Raw genomic sequence first — 17,741 nt, forward strand, 5'->3', positions numbered from 1 at the left:
GGGTAGAGGAGAAAAAAAAATGAGGCATACGGAGCACGCAACAGGTGCCAGCAAGGCAATGAGCACGCATGTGAAATCTCCACTGTGGGTCACGGCACAAGGGAAAAGAGCAGTGTGTGTAACTTGCACAAGCTTGTCTGAAAATGCAGAGGGTGTTGTTTTTTTCTCCTTTTGAGACCTTGAAGGTTTATGCACACAGCAAGAAAAGCTGTAAGAATAACTATTAAAAAAATTCAGGACAAGTATTGAAGCAGTGCCACATTTTTTTTGTCAATCCCCCTGTACCCAATTATAGTTTTACAAACTAGTTTGCAATGGAACATAAAGGCCATTTAGGCATAGCAACCTGTTGATCTTTCACTGCAATTGGATTTACAAAGGCCTACTTAATTCCTTACGTAATTGGCACTGCATACTGAATTAAAATGCATATAATTAAGAGAATGAAGAGTGGCTTATCAAAGATATACCACACGGTCTGATCAGTCTCACCACAACTCTCGTCCCCACATGGTAGTGAGAACATTCAAAGGTTGCGTAAGATATGGTGGTACTTTAAAAAGAGTGGGCCGTAGGAGTTTCCTTGCAATTTCATGGCTAAGTCACCCACAACTTCCTCTGCAATTGAGAAATGCACAGCCTTCCGAATGCAGTGAATGTAGTGAAGCATTTAAATTACCTTGAGAGACACCAAAGCCACACACTTCTGCAATGAAGGTTGCTGCACGTCTTTTTGAATCACCTAGCTAAACATGGCTTTAACAGATAACAGCCAAAACTCTATGCAGTGGCACAATAGGCATTTGAGCTTCATTTACCTTACATGTTGAACAGATAGTTTTTTTATTTCTATAAAAAGAAGAACAGCTTTACCTCAACGCAATGCTCAGGTCCAAAAAACTTTCATATTTGCATGTGTATAGCATGACAATAACTTTAACATGGGCACTGACTTAATTCTGAAGCACTGAGCAAGCACATTATTAACGCGACAGCGTTAAAGAGCTCGTTTCGCAGAAATTTCGGTGTTGGTGTCGGGGTCAGCGGCGGCGTCTTTGGTTGTGAGTGAAAAATCAGCATTGCCGATGAGCCAGAATTTGAGGTAGATGCAAATAAAGAAATAATAAAAAATTTTTGGTTCGAGTGGGATCGGGGGTTCGAACCTGCGACCCCTCATTCAGTGGTGCAACGCGTTTAGCCGCTCAGCCAACACGCATACGTTCTCTAGCATACTAACAGCGAGCTATTTATATACACCATTTAACGTCGGTGGTACACACATCTCAAAGGTTCTTCCGCGGCTTGACTATCATCCGCAAGATGGCGCGAAGGGCCGACGGGTGCGCTTTTAAACGGCATCGCCTCATTGTGTGGCTGTGTTTCATCGCACTGCATGCATGGATATTGGAGCAGGAGGGCGTCCACAGCTTCGCTTCCCCTGCAGCACAGTTCAGGTCTCCACCGAGAAGCGAAGTCAGGATAGCGATTGGGAAGGCGATACGAACACGGTCTGATTACGCTATCGCATTCTACTCTTGAAAGCAAAGCTCAAGCATCCTCCAAGTTTTTACAGTTATAATATATTCCAACAATGAATACAAAGTATGCCATGGGCTTAAAGAAATTGAAGTCACAAGCATAAGCACTCTGAAGGACGGGTTACTCTCAATATATTAGGAACTCACTCTGCTAAATATCAGTGCAACCCAGCAAATGAGTTGGGCCAACGTTGTAAAGCTCTTGCCATTGCATCATTTCAGCACTGTGCTCTCTAAATGTTTGGGGAAGTACTCTACCACTCAAGGCGCGTTGTTGGGCTAGTTGGTTATGATCCATGAGACTGTTTGGCGTAGCGCACACCCACAATGACAAAGAAGGACACACACACAGTGCGTATAGCACTGTGTGTGTGTGTGTCCTTCTTTGTCCTTGTCGGTGTGCGCTACGCCAAACAGTCTCATATTCTACCACCTCACGAACACGATGCTTTGAGCCAAAGACATTGAAGAAAGGAAAGCTTAAGTTACGTTTGTAGCTGCCTAAGTATTGCAGGTAGAAGGAGAGGCTATGCAGGCCCTATGCAAGATCAAATACAAGGTCAGCATTATGTGACAATAGAGAGACATTGGTCCAGCATTAGAAAATTAGCGTCAGCACCAAATTGGGCCAGCATTGGTTTTCAGCGTAGATTTCCTTGCCGTTATTCCACGTAGGGCTTATGTACGTTTTGCTTTTAGTTTTGCTTTGGACAGTTTTGTAATGTACTGAGCGGCCATCATTAGAATCGGATAAGAGCGTCTGAGAGCTAGTGCTATACTCGTGCAAATATGGTAATTTGTTGAACCATGGCAACCCCGAGAGGAACAGGATAAAGGCGACACATAGCTACAGCAGTGCATGCAAACACTCTTACGGACAGCCAAATTCCAAAAAAATCAGGGTCTTGGGAACAAGGGTTAAGGCCACAGTTTACACATTAGGGTACAACACCAAAAGCCATGCAGTTGTTTAAGCAGAGGTTCTGCGTGCAAGAGCTAGTGACATGGCATTCTCTTTAATCATTCAAAGCATGTCGTGTGTGCAGCTGTTTGGAGCGCAGCTCGCTAAAGCTTGCTTTCCTGCTCTCGAGGCGTGTGAAGCGGAATGTCATGCTTTGCTTTCAGAACCTCCACTAGCACATGCTTGACAACAGCCTGGCCTACAAGTGGACCCTGATATAGTTTCTAGTGCTCGACAAGCTCACTCACTTCGGTTTATCACATGTGGTTTGGGCAAGAACGTTCTCAGCTTAAGTTAAATCAGAAGCCTACAAATTTGGTGCTGAATAGCATACAAAGTGAAAGGCTTATTTATGGAATTTTCAATCAACTCTGACTCCTTGGCCAACATTCAGCACAAAATTAAACAAACACACAGGAACGAAAAAAAAAAACATACTGAGCACAGTCGTCCAGCTAAGCTTGCTTTGCAAACCTGCACACACTCATATGTGATGCCCGAGTATGTGTTTTGTGAATAAATTTAGTCTGAAGAAACTAAGCACTCTGCCTGCGTCTTTTTGTTTTTATACCAAAGTGCTCACATAATTATATGCTGAAAGCCTTTCATGGATTTGCAGTTGCAACTAAACAAGATCTGTACATTTTAACAAAGTTCAAATTATTGCTCTTGTAGTGTCATTAACTGTCATGACCATTATAATCGCAAACACTAGCTTTTTATGACTGCGCATACCTTCCGATCACCTGAAACCACATCAGGGTCCTTTTTAAAGAGGAATGTCCAGTGGGGGTTAATAGCTTAATCCTGAACAATTAGCACACGAAAAAAAAAACGTATACCAACAGAGCTTAAAAAAAGAATCAAGCAGCATTTTTTGTTCCACTGGAAATTCCTGTCAACTATATAAGCTGTCTTACAAACAAATGTCACGCACAATGAAAAACCACAACTATGCAGCACAGCCTGAGCAACAGAACGCTTTCACCAAGAAAGCTCAGAGCGCGTGTTGTAACAGAGCTCGTGAGAAAAGTCGGCGTAATCGCACAGCAGTCACCTTTCACACACCACAGCAAGCCAGTTTCCTCACACAGTGTAAACTTAACGCACTAATCCTGCTTATGTGCAATGAGATGTCCTCGAATTATGTGATAAGAGGCTCGTTAGACATTAGCAAGCGAATATTTTTAAAACTATGCACAAGAAAGGTGGATTACTAGCATTTAATAAAAGAAGAGGTAAGCTTTCATTGTCAAAACTAGTGTAAAAAAAAAGAGAACAAATATTTCAGACAGAACTGCAGATTTTACCCTGTCATGTATTAATAACCTAGTTTTGTCACATGGGAGGTTTTCAAAAGAAACCCAGAACTACGAAGAGTGTATGAAATAAAAGCTACTTCTGTAATATAAAATGCGAAGCTCAAGATCACATCGCTGCAGGCGAATAGGATGAAGGCTGCAATTTTACATTACACAGCAGCGCAGCTAGCTGCAGCTTTTGTTCACACAGCACGTGGAACCGTGGTTTCAAGGTACATACTCTACAGACTATGTTTATATGAAATGTCCGTCGACAATTTCGGAAGTGCCTAGTCTGGGCTCAAATGCTGTGGACAGCTGCACTACGTAGAAAATCTAGCTTGCAGGTTGTGAAAGATGCACTACACATAGCAGCAACGGCATGCAGAAAAACATTCAATGTGCGCTGCAGTTACACACAAGGTGTCTCAGCAAGGACTCGAGGCAATTCTTAAAAATATTGTAGCAAAAATAACCAACCTGTTTTTCTTTTTTCGATATATTATTCTTGCTGGTGGATATCGGACGCCACACAGCAATAACTCAATCACTCTTTAAATGCCGAATACTTATTGATCAACCTTTAAAAAAATTTAGTTTAGGAAAAACAGTGCAGTTATGAAATTGCAGCTGTTCGGTGCACTTGGCATGTTAATTTAGGAAGCAATCTGAAACCAGCACAAGTTTTGGGAAATCTATGATAACAAACTTGTGTAGAAAAGTGCTGGCATTCTGTTTTTTTATTTCGCCAGATATTGCTCCTTCCATATTGTGGAACAAAACTACATGAAACACAACCGCATTTCACAGAAAATTTTGAGAGCAGACGTTTCGAAACTAGTAGTAGCCGTGGGATTTCTACTCAACAGACGTGCCTCAAGAATCAACCAGTACTATAAATTTTGCAATCGAATTAACATAATCATTTTTTAAACTTAACGTGCTTTAGTTAATTAGTTAGCTTACCATGATCACCAGAGGGCAGACATTTAGACATTAAAAATGCACCTTTTGGGCACTTAAAATAGGCACCTAAATTTTGGCAAGCCTTCTAGAAATAAATAACCGAATGTGCTTTCGAGAGCAAAACAGCAACCTGAAAAAACATTTCCATGTGCTTTTTGTGAAAAACAACTTCCCATTAGTAAAAATAGACATATACAGGGGCAAATGAAACAAGTGGGCATGCATGGGCACAATTATGTCATTGGCAAAGTGCAGCTACTTCTTTACCCACATAGTGTGCTTCTTAATATTAATTCTTAGGGTTTAACATCCCAAAACCACAATATGATTATGAGGGACACTGTAGTTGAAAAAAGACGTGCTCTTTCATCAGAAAGGTGGCGTCCTGGTCAGCAGGAACGAATAAGCACTTTCCAATAATCCAATCTAAGTTTAGCAAAGTTTAGCAATTTATACCACACTATAGGTAAAATCACTTACAAACAAAAGCTTTTATTTCCATTTGGCCCTTAAAACTATACTAGAAAGTGAAGCTTAAGGTTAAACGGTGTTTGTATAAGTGCTCCAGTTTGAAAAATGCCTTTATAAGCACTAAGGACAGAACAGGCATTTGTATATAGAAAGAACACTAAGCTTACTGTTTACTCTTAATTAGTGCTCATATAAAGAAAAGGAATATAATATGTGGAAACCACTGATGTCGCAGCAAAGAATGAAGAAAGTATTTGCCTAAAATTTGCTCTTCAGTGAACATTGCATAATGTTTTTTGTACATGACTGCTATAAATTTTGACCAGCAATAATAATGCTTAAAATTTCTATTTTTAATAATTGCAAACAGTCATTGCTGAAACACCTCGAATACATGGTGTCCTTTTATAGCTTGAGCCAGGTTGCACAATAATTTGACAAATTTTGCGGTGGTCAATTTAAAGCAGTATTATCGATAGTTGTCACATGCAAATTAAATTAACATTTGTTAATGAGCCAGAGTGTCAGTGCTAATAAACTTCTAAGGTCGGTTTCAATTAGAAACTCGCAAGGCACGAAAAAAGTCACACATATTAAAACTTTTGAAAAGGACCACCTGGCATAGCTCACTTCATATCCTGACCACAGTTTAATGAGTGGTCAAAATAGATAGTGTCTTTATTAGTGAACAATAGTACTCAACATGGGATCACTTAAATACATGCGTAGTCTTATGCCTATCTCTTTATATATGTTTACCATGGTTCAAGCTATGCAGATAGACTAAACAATGACACAGCAGCTTTTTCATATGGAGCTTATTGCATACAGCTACTACAGACTCGGCATATCTTTAATGCAATCTTGGTACTCGAGCAACCAACCATGGCTTTGAGAATAGCGCTGGCCAGAAAATAAACTGATCCAATGACAAGACTGGTTCTAAGATGATCACTAGAATAAAATTTTCAGAAATGAGCCAGATTCTAGCATGATAATAAAAATGCAATAAATTTTTTTTCACACACTGAATTTTTTTGTTATCTACAAGTTATATATAGCTACTAATATTTGTACAGTTTATCCGTAATTTTCACACAGGCCCCCCTTGCAGTCTTGCACTGTGGGACCCTCATACGTGTGGCATTTATATGCTGTAATGATATTAACACAAGCGAGATTGATTGATTGACTAAATGAAGAGTAGCACCTTCAGCCAAGAGTGAGCAGCTTCTTCATAAATCATTCATTGATTGATTGATTGATTGATTGATTGATTGATTGATTGATTGATTGATTGATTGATTGATTGGCACCTCTGACTAAAAGTTTGCACTTGCATCATGACGCAAGGAAGTGCATGTGACCGTCTAGACATAACTGAGACACGCCTACTGCAAAACAAGAGGCTTAACATTTCGAGTGAAGAAAGCAATGAACCAAAGACCTGACCTGGTCAGCGTTAGGAGAACGACATTGTTCTTGTTCACCAGAGTTGTTGTCACAAGAAGGCAGTATTGCATTCCGTTTGGGTGATCGGGCAATTCTTTGGTAGGGATCAGACGAACCTGTGAACAGCAAAGACACGCCCCTGAGAAAGTGGCTGCACTTATTTAATTGCACGGCTCTCCAGAGTCGCCAACGATTGTCAAGAGTCACCAGAAGTTCTCTAGAGTGAAACAGCCCTAAATCAGTCCAGAGTGATTAACTGTTGTTTGGGAACTCCATTGTCGTCAATTTTGGGATTGTAGGTTCATTAGAGGAAGTGAAGATCAATGCTTAGTTTCCGAATTTCGCGTAGAGTCACAGCACTTCAATGACAGTGCAACATCATGGATTTCAAAGCCTTTTTTTGGGTGTCTAGGCCACACTGGTTCAATCAAACTTCCTGCCACTTGTCACGATTAGTCTCTGGCTCGCTTAGAACAGAATGTAACTATTTTTAGCAATAAAATAGTCATGTAGGCCCTAGCAGTGTACCCAAAGTATGTTTTAAATATAACACGAGGTACTTTCTTATGATAGTAATTATGAGGAGAAAAAAATTAGTGCAGCTTGTACTAAGTCACACATATAGCATATAAGTCACACAAGGCTGGGTCCCAGCAGAGTTGGTGATCGTGTTTCAGATTCTCTTGTTAAACATCTGAACAGAATGCTTGGGCGGTCATTGAGCACGTGCTGGTTCATGATGATGACAATTTTCTATCTACGACACATGGCACATCTTGAACATAACAGCTCTGCTGTAAAAAAGAGCGAGAGCTGATACTTGCACTATATTACGCAGATATGGTATATGTCAGCCAATTCGGAGGAAGAAAAATTGATCAGAGAGTACACGGCATGTTTCCATACAGCAGAAACCAAGAGAGGGCAAGAACTGAAGTGCTCACCATACAAATCGGGGGTACCAAGGTTTAACACACAGGTCTTCGTACAAAGGTCCACAACAACCAGGCCACACTCATTGCCATAGGCTAGACTGGAAAGCAAGAGAGAACCACCATACAGATGCCTAGGATGCGAATAGACATCATCTTCAGTACCGTTCTTTTATAGCATAGAACTATGCATCTAGTAAATAAAACTGGGCACATCGTACGCAAAGCAGATCTGTTTACTTCAGAAAGTTTTCCAACCACCTACGTTGAACCCACACAGTAAACCGTACTTGGTAACATATACAGGCAGCAGCATGGATGAAACAATAAATGCAGATAATTGATGCAAAATGATACAAGACAATGTGTATTCAAATGGCCCTCACTGCAGCCAAAGAGCTGTGTAGAATACCTGAGGAGGAAATCAAGGGCAGCCATTGCAATGGCCTTGAAAGAATGACCGCACACGTAAGCTCTCTTCCACACATGCACGCACACATGCACAAGCTGCCTCTCACAATTCCACTCAATCTGTGGAGCATACAGTACACCATAAATAGTGCTTGACAGTTCAGTTCCAATTATATAAGCATAATACAAAAACCAGGAGTTATGTCTCCTCTGAATATAACTACAAGGAAATCCATTGAGAGCACCTGAGCCCTGTATGTTGCACATAGGCACACTGTGCTCCAGCACAGCGGTGAACGCAGACTAAAACCATCACAAAGAGTGCCATAAAAGAAGAGTTGTATATTGCAGTGATTACTCAGTTTCACCCTTTCAATACACTTATCATACACTGCAATAAGTGGGCTAATCCCAGCTAAAACAACTATAAAGTAGAGGCTAGCAGGTTAACTCCGAAAACTCGAAAAAGAACAATAAGACAAATCAGATGGTGACAGTGATGAAAATTCAGTAAGATGAACACGCATGAGGAGAAGGCTCAGTGCCTTCAGAAAAACTTGTTAAAAATATTCTACGTGCTAGTCTGCATGCAGCTCCGTAATTTTTGTCTTTCCTTTGTCTTTCTTTTATGCCATAGAAATACTGTGGCATGTAGGGAGAGTAGAGGCGAGACAGTAATCCATAAAATGTAGTAAAGAACAAAAGACAGGATTGGTATCGAGTACAGAAAAGACAGCTTTTTGCTGTGAGAAAAAGAATACAGTAGACTCTCAGTAAACGAAAATCTCTTAAACGAAACTGCTGCTTAAACGGGACAACTGCCTCTAATAAGATTGGTTTCGTATTTGAATTCAGCACCCCTGTTCATCTCTCAGTAAACGGAACTCCCGTTAAATAGAACACATTTTCCTGGTCTTTTTCAGGTTCTGTTTAACGAGAGTTTACTGCAGTCCCAAAACCAGTCTCAGCTATACTTCCGCAGATTCATGAGTGGCGGGACGTACAGATTGTACGTAGAGTTGACGCTGAGAGAAGTGATGTGTCCAGGCGTCTCCCCCCGCACCCATGGGAGCATGCACACCAAGGAAGGCTGGAAGCCTGTGCCCCACTTCTGCGGGCCCGACTTGACGTTCAACGAGGTGTAGTGCTCCGAAGCAGCCTGCACGTGAGGACCGGCAAAAAAAAGACCCATCAACCCGGCTGCGCAGTGAATCATAACATGTGTCCACAAGAATTTGCACTCTCTGGTACGAATGTTACAGTTTCCGCCATGTCCTCAATTGCACAGAATCTCAATTTCATATCCCTACTAATTTTAGCTGGATCTATCAAGAATACCAATGCAAAACTATTATGATCCGACAGTATAGTAATTATTGAACGCAAATCAACTCTGCGGAATCCCGGAACAAGGTGAAGCACAACTACTTAATGATGCAATATACTTCTGTATTACACCCATAGATTCTGTGTTAGTACAATATAGACTTGTATTACTCCGATAAATCTCTACCATGCTGAAACAATTCTGTATCACAACAATACCGTAAATGTATAATAGTATGTTTACTGAAAAAGATGTATGTTCTATAAACAAGCAACAGTGTGTGAAATACCCTTTCACGTAATAAAAAAAAATTGTAAATGGGATATGCAAAGCAAAGAACAATGACACCTCCTGGATTTTGTTTCGTTGTTTCAGCAAATAGCTTTCAGCATTTGAATCGATTTTCACAGCAGCAAAGACTATGGCACACAATGAAGACACAAAATAATTTCCTGACCACACACATTATTATAGTACCTGCATAATAACATCTTGTTGATAATATCTGGTTGATAACTGTGTCAGTAAACATTCTGTCACATCACTAAGAAACGAAAGAAGGGAACACAGTGATGCTACCGAGGACTTCTGATTTGGAGCAATTTTTGGAGCAGCAAAATTTCCGTTTTGAAGCACTTTGGAGCAGCAAAAATGTTCATCTTGGAGCACTTTGGAGCAGCAAATTTTACATCCTGGAGTGTACTACAGAAGCATATTGCATCAACATTCAAGCACCTGAATATTATTATGGGGCTCTTATGAAGGCTAGAAATATTTCGATTCATTGCAAATCTGATGGAAAAAATTATCTCAGGAGAACTCCATACTTCACTCGCTAATGAAAAAATAACGGCTCATGCAGTTGAGTGTTCTGAATTAACCCCTTCGGCGATTATTTTCGACACTAGCAAATAAACAAACTACCGGATCAATAAAATTGCAATTTATGAAATAACACACTAAATACATCTACATGGTTATCAGCAGGCGTGGTAGACAAACGCCGTGACGTACAACAGTGCATCAATGCTATAGAGTCACACTGTCCCTAATGCATTCCCCTGAGACGACTCAAAGGCGAAAGCTAAGTTCTTTTTCTCGATCGATGTGTTGATCCTCCCCTCCCTCTCTGCAAGCTTTCTGCACCTCACCTGGTTTTACGCAAGCTCCTTGATCGGCGCACCGATCACGGAAGCAGTGTAAAGTGACGATGTCATGACATCGTCACGTGACATCACGATATATGACGCCATGATGACGTCACAAGTTTTGACGATCTATGACGTGATGCTGACATCACATGATGGTTATGTTTTGCATCAATCGAACGCCGCCGACGGTCTATTTTTGTGTTTGATAAAGCATCTGAGGCTTTCGCATTAATATTGCGGATTGAACGCTAACAGCCTGGCCGTTAACAACCTGGTCTTACATACCAAACTGTCCTCCACCATGTCACCTCTGTGCCATGCGCGAAACAACTTCGCTTATCATCCACTTCACAGCTCCTCAATTAAAAAAAAAATATTGTGATAGCAATTATATGGACACTCGGCGGATTTTTGCCGTCGCCGTTGCCATAATTTTCCGTATAAAGTCGAAATTAATAACATCACCACGCTCATTCTAGCCGCGGGTAAAAGCTCGCGAGCGCTGGCGACGAACGCGGCTGAAGCGGAGATTAAACTAGCCGTTTGTCTGTCTCCGTCGCACGGAGAGAGCATGAAATAACATCTTCCCGCGTGCGGGCCTGCCGTCGATTGCTCATCAAAGAGAGAAGAAACCCCCCGCCCGTCTTTCGTAAAGAGCACGAAGGGACGCCAGGGAAGCAGAGGGGGGGGGGGACCGCATCGTTCGAAGGGCGCAGTCGCTTGCGCGCGCGCTATCTCGAGGCATCAGGAGACGGCTCGTGAATTTGCTGTGCTCTCAACGCTTACTTCGCGTTCAGAGAACTAAGAGCACGAAAACGCTTCGGTTCCTGGAGCGGCCATATTCCCCTAAACCAGCGTTTTGTTCAGTTACGCGAGATCGGATCCAAAAGAGTTAGCTGCTAGCCTTACTTCGTTTAACCATACAATTTGTTGGTATCGCATTCATTGCTTCGCCCTTCAGCGAAACTGAGTTTATTTAATCGTCAGCTATTGACCCTCGAAAGCGAGGGGCGGACGTGTAACATGGCGTAGCCGCTTCACTGTGGGCCGTCAGCGACGGGCCCGCTACTGACAGCTGAGCATTTGCGGCTGCTCCGACCAGGAGATATGCTGTTATTAATGAGATGACATTTTTATAAAAGCAAGCGAAAAATTCGAATTGGAACCCTAGCTAGTGAGCTCAAAAGGGCAGGGCCTTTTAGCGCAGAGTGATTACAAACTCGGATGTGCTGGTGGAAGGAATTACGAAAAAGGTCTTCTGGATGAAGATCCATGGATAAAGTGTATCTGAGGAAAAGTGTCAACGCGTTCCCACCGTTCGCGTGCTCTTCCATAAACGCGAAGCAAGGAGAATTCGATATTGTTCCATATCTACTGCTAGCGATCCCAGATTTCATTCCGCAATGTCCAGAAACGGAAGTGACAGACATTTTAGCGGCACGCGTGTAGTTATTACTGAACATTGTTTTCATTATGTGCCGTACGACTTTGAAACGAGCTATCAGCAGCGTTTCTGGAACAGACGACGTTCGCCGATGAACTGCCGTCGCACTTTCTCGCTACCGATAGGCCTAGACGTCATGAGCCTCTGGGGAGAGCGCGTTTTGCTGTCGAACCGACTTGCAGAACAGAAGCTGCGTCGGCACCGTGCATGGCATCGTGGCTTACTCGGGACGCACGCGCGAGCTCTATTTATTCAGCGGAATAATTCTTGGTCCATGGTTGCGACTTTGGCAGCCCCAAGATCAAGCTGCACATGTTCTGACGCGCCGGCAGTGCGACTGCCGGTGATAGACGCCGCCAAACCCGAGACTTTGGCGCAGTTTGGCGCAATTTTTGTCGATATTATCAGGATGGCGCAGTAAATACAATTTGGCGCACTTTGGCGCAGTTGGCGCAGGAGTGGAACCACTGGGAACAGGGTATCATAATGCTATCAATGATGTGGTGAGCAGTTTTAACGAGGAAGATGCATTAAAACTACATGTACAGACCAACTGCTCTCCAGTAATGCCATGTTTTTGTTACAAGAAATCAAAAAGCACTGAATCTGAAACACATGCTCGATAAACATTTCAAGCCAAAACATTCCTGCATGCCATGTGACAATGCATCATGGAAATTCATTGCTGCTGGCAGACAGCAAGAGTTGAGCACTGGAAACTAAGCTGCATGCTTGGCACACTGGTTCATATTTGTCACCAGCAAGCAGTGTTGCAGCTAATGCAGGAACAGCTACGTTAAACCAAGACAGCACTCTATCTTCGTGTTTCTTTTTTTTTTTTAGTCCCTGTGTTGTCTGTCGCACTTCTTTACAATGACGAACACAAGACAGTGTGTTCACAAGGCAATGATGAACACAAAGCCGCCAGTAGAGAGCATACGAGCAACAAATTTCTTTTTTAATTCTGGAGGTTTTACGTGCTGAAATCACGATATGATTATGAGGCACGCTGTAGTGGAGGGCTCTGGATTAATTTTGAATGCCTGCAGTTCTCTGACATGTACCTAAATATGCACACACAAGTTCCATTGAAATGCGGCAGGTATGTACAGTTCAGGCCCCTATTTGGCAGTTATCCAATGCACCTCTCCTCTAGCTCACTCAAATTTCATTTTTTACACTAACCCATGCACAGGAATGAGACCACTTGCCTTTCTACAACCCTCTTCCAAGGCACTGGGGCAGGATCCCTGCTGCGACGATTGACGTTGATACTCGCATTCAGGGGAACAGTCACCGTCGTCATCAACCTCGTAGAGGATCGGTGTCTCGAGAACCTGAGTAGAAGTGCTACATACAGTGATTCCTGCCGAGACAGACAACTCGCTTGAGTTCGCTTTGCAGGAAATATCATCTCTACTACAAATCTAAAGAAGCAGCAGGTAACAGAACAACACTTGTAATCTATTTGCAGCTTAAAGAGATTAAACATTAAGAAACTACTAAGCAGCCTTCGTAATGTCCATAACAAAAGAAATTCAGCAGTAGTATTAAGGCAACATTCCCATCTAGGTCATAAAGGTTATAAATGTGGGCCATAACTTGAGAAATTGGGGGATAGCTACGCAAGTTGCCATAACTTCACCAAGTATACAGGAAGTAGTCACTACCATCCTCTAACATCCTTATCTTCAAACTGGTCAAAGATAGCTACTTGGTGCGCCATCGTGCAAAATGGCACGAGTTGCACCCCACTTCATCTTAATCATCACATGAAAGCAAGGTAAAGAAGACCCCGGCCTCACGTAATGTGCAATCAACAAGTACAGGAGTGACTTTGATCAGTGCAGAAAGGATTGCCACTGATCACAGTAGAGACAGTTTACTGTGCAAACACTCAATCACACATGTGCACCAAAGTAACAAACATGGTAAAAAGACACCAGGCCTGCGCAGAACGTGCAGCACAGTCACTGCAAAAGCTGGAGAAGTGGTCTTTCTAGGGCCAATTGTAAATGCTCTTGGGGCAACTACTGCAAGTACAGTTACAAGATACCCACTATGCCATAAATCATTATAATTTTGTGAAGTAGGGAATTTGTAAGGCATTATGAGCACTTTGTTGGCATGGCTGCTGATGATGAAGAATTGTAATTCGTGTAATTACAATTCTTTGTAATTAGTGGGAAGCTATAAACCACGCACTCATTATGCGATTCGCATTGTGCGATGCCTGGTGTGTGTAATGGTACTTGTCTGCAACGCTGTATTACATCTGCTAACGTGATTCCTTGCCCGTGTAGGGCTTTTTTGCGAAGGTGTTTCGAGCATGGCCCTGTGGTAGAATACTCAACCACCACAGAAAGTGCATGGGTTCAAATCTTGCTTGAGCCCCTATTTTTTTCTTATTGCGCACGGCAGTGGTTACAGACGCCGGCGGCGCCAGAAACTATGCCACCAAAATTGGCTGTTGCTGTGATCTTGTAACAGCGTACGCTGTAAGAGAGAGCTGCAAGGCACACAGCGCACTCACATCCACTTCCACCGAGGCCTCCTGCTTCCTGAACACAAACACGATTACGTAGAAGCTGGAGCCAGCCACGGCCAGCAGACGACTGTCAGCACAAAAGGCCACCTTCTCCACGGCAAAGGGGTCGTCATCCGGCACCTCCTGACTGCCACGGCTCTTGGGCTTCTCAAACACCTTGGAGGTCTTCAGCCGGTACAACACCTGAAGCGTCACTGCAGGCACAAAAACAGTGATTGTACGTTGTTTTAACAGTGAGCTGCACACTCTAAACACAGAATGTTCTAAAGCAGAGACACATATAGGAAAATACATGCATCAAAACACACAATAAGGAGTTTGTAAGGAAATAATGATCCTGCAGAACTCATTACTTCGTATGGCATGAAAGCAGATGACATTCTATAATCAACAAAAACCCAGGAGTGCTGCGGTGAGCTAGTAAAATGAAGGATGTGAAAGATCATGACCTACTGGGAGCAAAAACGCGGTACTGACATCGCACAAACCAAAACAACCCTACAGCAGTCTTTAGGAGGCTTGCACTTAAAGTAAAACTAACAATATATTAGCTAAGTGAACAGTTTCTACCTGAAGACGCATCCCACACCTTTAGGGAGCCATCAGCATGCCTGGAAAAAGAAAAGTTACGAAGATGAATGTACCATCCTTTAAAAGAAAAAGAAAAAATGAAAACCAATTTTCATTTCTGTACTCTGAAATATAAGTACCAGGTCACTCCTGAGCTAGCATGTCCTTACTATGTCAACAAGAGCAATAAGCTATGTTTAAGTTTTAGCAACTTCATAGTGCTTTTATTTCAAGCAATACCAATTATATCCAGCACAAGCATGCACATAGCAAATGTTCCAAGTGAAAACTCGAGGCCTACCCAGTGATGATCACTTCAGGATAGCTGACTGTTGATGTGCCCCACTCACCCCCGCTGATTGGCCACTCCTACGAAAAACAGAGGAAACGAGAGGAAAGGGGGGTCAGAAACAGGAAGGCTCAAGCACAGGCATCTAATGCCGGACAACCTTACTTAGAGTGCACAGAACTTAAATGCAACAGGTTTTCTAGCCCCAGTGTGGTTACAACGGGCAAGTTCTTATTCATAGTTAAGAGCAACTTTTGTCACAGTATAAATGTTGCTTCAGCTTTACTTTGCTTATGGGCCCAGCTTGGTAAAAAACAAGTTATATATCCAGTGCACTATTGAAGCACACCGCTTTTGAAAGTGATCTCAAGTTTGAAAAATCCTTTTCAATGCAAATGTTTTCAGAGCTAGCAGAGTGCTCTCAATTACGCAGCGGTATAACATATAATGCAAGAGATGATATTTAATTAACATATAAGATGATACAGCAGTGTGACATACGTATAAAAGCACTTGGCACGTTTTACAAATTACAATGATAGCGTTGATGTGTTTTACGAGCACTTTTTAAAACTGCTGAATAATGCTGCTTATTGCTTACTTCTCACTGAACTGAACTTGTTCAGTAAGAAATAAGCAATAAGCAGCCTTATTCAGCTGTTTTAAGAAGTGCTTGTAAAACACATCAGGTTTACTATAGTAAACTTCTATAGTAAACCGTTTTTGTACGGCCCAGATATATTTCCATACTTGATCAAGATGGTTAAGATGCAGCCCAAGGAGAAAAGATCTTAGGATAGAAAAGACCGTCTTTCCAGTTCGCTTGTCCTGTACTCAACTCTTTTCACCCTGGGTGGCATCTTAACCATTTTGGTCAAGCATGAACCAACTACCCCACAACACAATTTGACGTGGGCTAGTTCGTATTAGTATAGCCATCATAATGATAGCAAACATGCATAACAACAGTAGAGAGACAAACGAGCAGAGATAATACAGCCAGAGCAATATGCGCACCTTTTCCGAGAACCCTCCCCTCTTGTTGGCCTTGCTGCCCACTGAGTAAAAAGCAGGGATGAGGTCCGTCGGACAGTCGGCCAAGTAGGTACAAAAGGTGACAGGAGATTCATGCAGGTCCATCGAGTAAGGGTTCTGGAAACACGGGTAGCTGCGACCAGGAACACGGAATGTTATACCACTGCAAACTGAGTTGTGGTGTGGAAGAAGCCAGTTTAACACATCCTAAGAACAGACTAGCAAATGCACTAACTAGTGACTAAAGGCGATAGCACACACTAGATATTTACTCCTCTTCGTGTCTCATGCAAAGTGGCCCAGTGAAAACCTAATCATTCAGTGCATAAAGGTATCCCAGTTTATAGATGCTTGTAGTTAAACCATCGGTACACTTGATTAGTCACTTTCATGCGCTCTATGGCACTCTTGCTACGAACCCAATCACCTGACTCAAACGAAGTGCTCAGAAGTACATCCACATTCAAGAAGGGAAATACGAGAGTACCACCTACAAAGAAACCATGCACTTCTGGTCACATGGTTTCTTTGTAGGCTCTTCAAGCAGCTTATCAATCAGTTAAGGCAGGCATATCTCGAGTGGACTTTCATATCACTGCAAACCGAGTTGAACCGGGGTAGAAACCAGTTGAGCGAATCCCAGGCGCAGACTAGCAAAGTGATCGTCAGCTGGGGTAAGGAAGCTGCAATATCGTTCAGTGCGTGAATTTGTTCAAGTAAACGCACACACACAGAACCTGGGTACGTAAAATAATTGTTCCCATTCAGCTGTTGCAATGTCCCCTCGGAAATCCTATGCAAAAGCATAGGGCTGTATTATGCGTACATTGAAAACTTTCACAGCCACCTTCTATATATCTCAAAAGCTGAGTTGCATCCTTGCAAAATGGGGTTCTCCTACAAGCACGACCAGTTTTCACATTGTTAGGAATATTCATGCCAATTTAACGGCACCATGGTGACATATGCTTTGGTTGATGCATTACTTTGGCAGAAGGCACTTAATCAGAAGGGTATCAACGAGGAAAAATTAGCAAGCTGCATGTCCCAAAATGTGGGTGGCTCACACAGAATCTTATCTGCCTTTTGTTTCAGTGTTTTAGTAACCTATCTGCAACACAGTTTTGTGATGCTGTGAAGCATACCAACAGCAAGAAGAGCCAACAAAAAGGTGCCAATGTGTACTACGTACCTCTTGCATTTAACTAGTACCAATATATCAAACTATGCCTAACTATTTTATCATCCCTTTCATATTGAACATGTCTAGATTCGACTGCTGTCGCATTCGCAAATTGACCTTGACCTGAGGCCTGCCCTTGAATTCGTCAAGAAAAGCCCAGTG

General features: G+C 42.4%; 1 protein-coding gene across 4 annotated transcripts in view; it reads right to left on the minus strand.

Moving 5' to 3' along the window:
- Window positions 1-17,741, minus strand: part of LOC119396194 (syntaxin-binding protein 5-like) — a 55,084-nt gene that overhangs the window by 15,625 nt on the left and 21,718 nt on the right. For 3 of the 4 annotated variants that reach the window (XM_037663291.2, XM_037663290.2, XM_037663289.2), the window contains exons 12-19: window positions 16,379-16,529; window positions 15,374-15,441; window positions 15,073-15,113; window positions 14,488-14,696; window positions 13,166-13,291; window positions 9,037-9,191; window positions 7,634-7,722; window positions 6,690-6,805 (exon numbers count right to left, since the gene is read on the minus strand). In XM_037663291.2, the coding sequence (XP_037519219.1) occupies window positions 6,690-6,805; window positions 7,634-7,722; window positions 9,037-9,191; window positions 13,166-13,291; window positions 14,488-14,696; window positions 15,073-15,113; window positions 15,374-15,441; window positions 16,379-16,529 (955 nt within the window). The remainder of the gene's footprint in view (window positions 1-6,689; window positions 6,806-7,633; window positions 7,723-9,036; window positions 9,192-13,165; window positions 13,292-14,487; window positions 14,697-15,072; window positions 15,114-15,373; window positions 15,442-16,378; window positions 16,530-17,741) is intronic. The other variant, XM_049416990.1, reaches the window with a different exon arrangement.

Source organism: Rhipicephalus sanguineus, chromosome 6 (assembly GCF_013339695.2).
Source record: "Rhipicephalus sanguineus isolate Rsan-2018 chromosome 6, BIME_Rsan_1.4, whole genome shotgun sequence".
In the NCBI taxonomy this organism is placed as follows: Eukaryota; Metazoa; Arthropoda; class Arachnida; order Ixodida; family Ixodidae; genus Rhipicephalus; species Rhipicephalus sanguineus.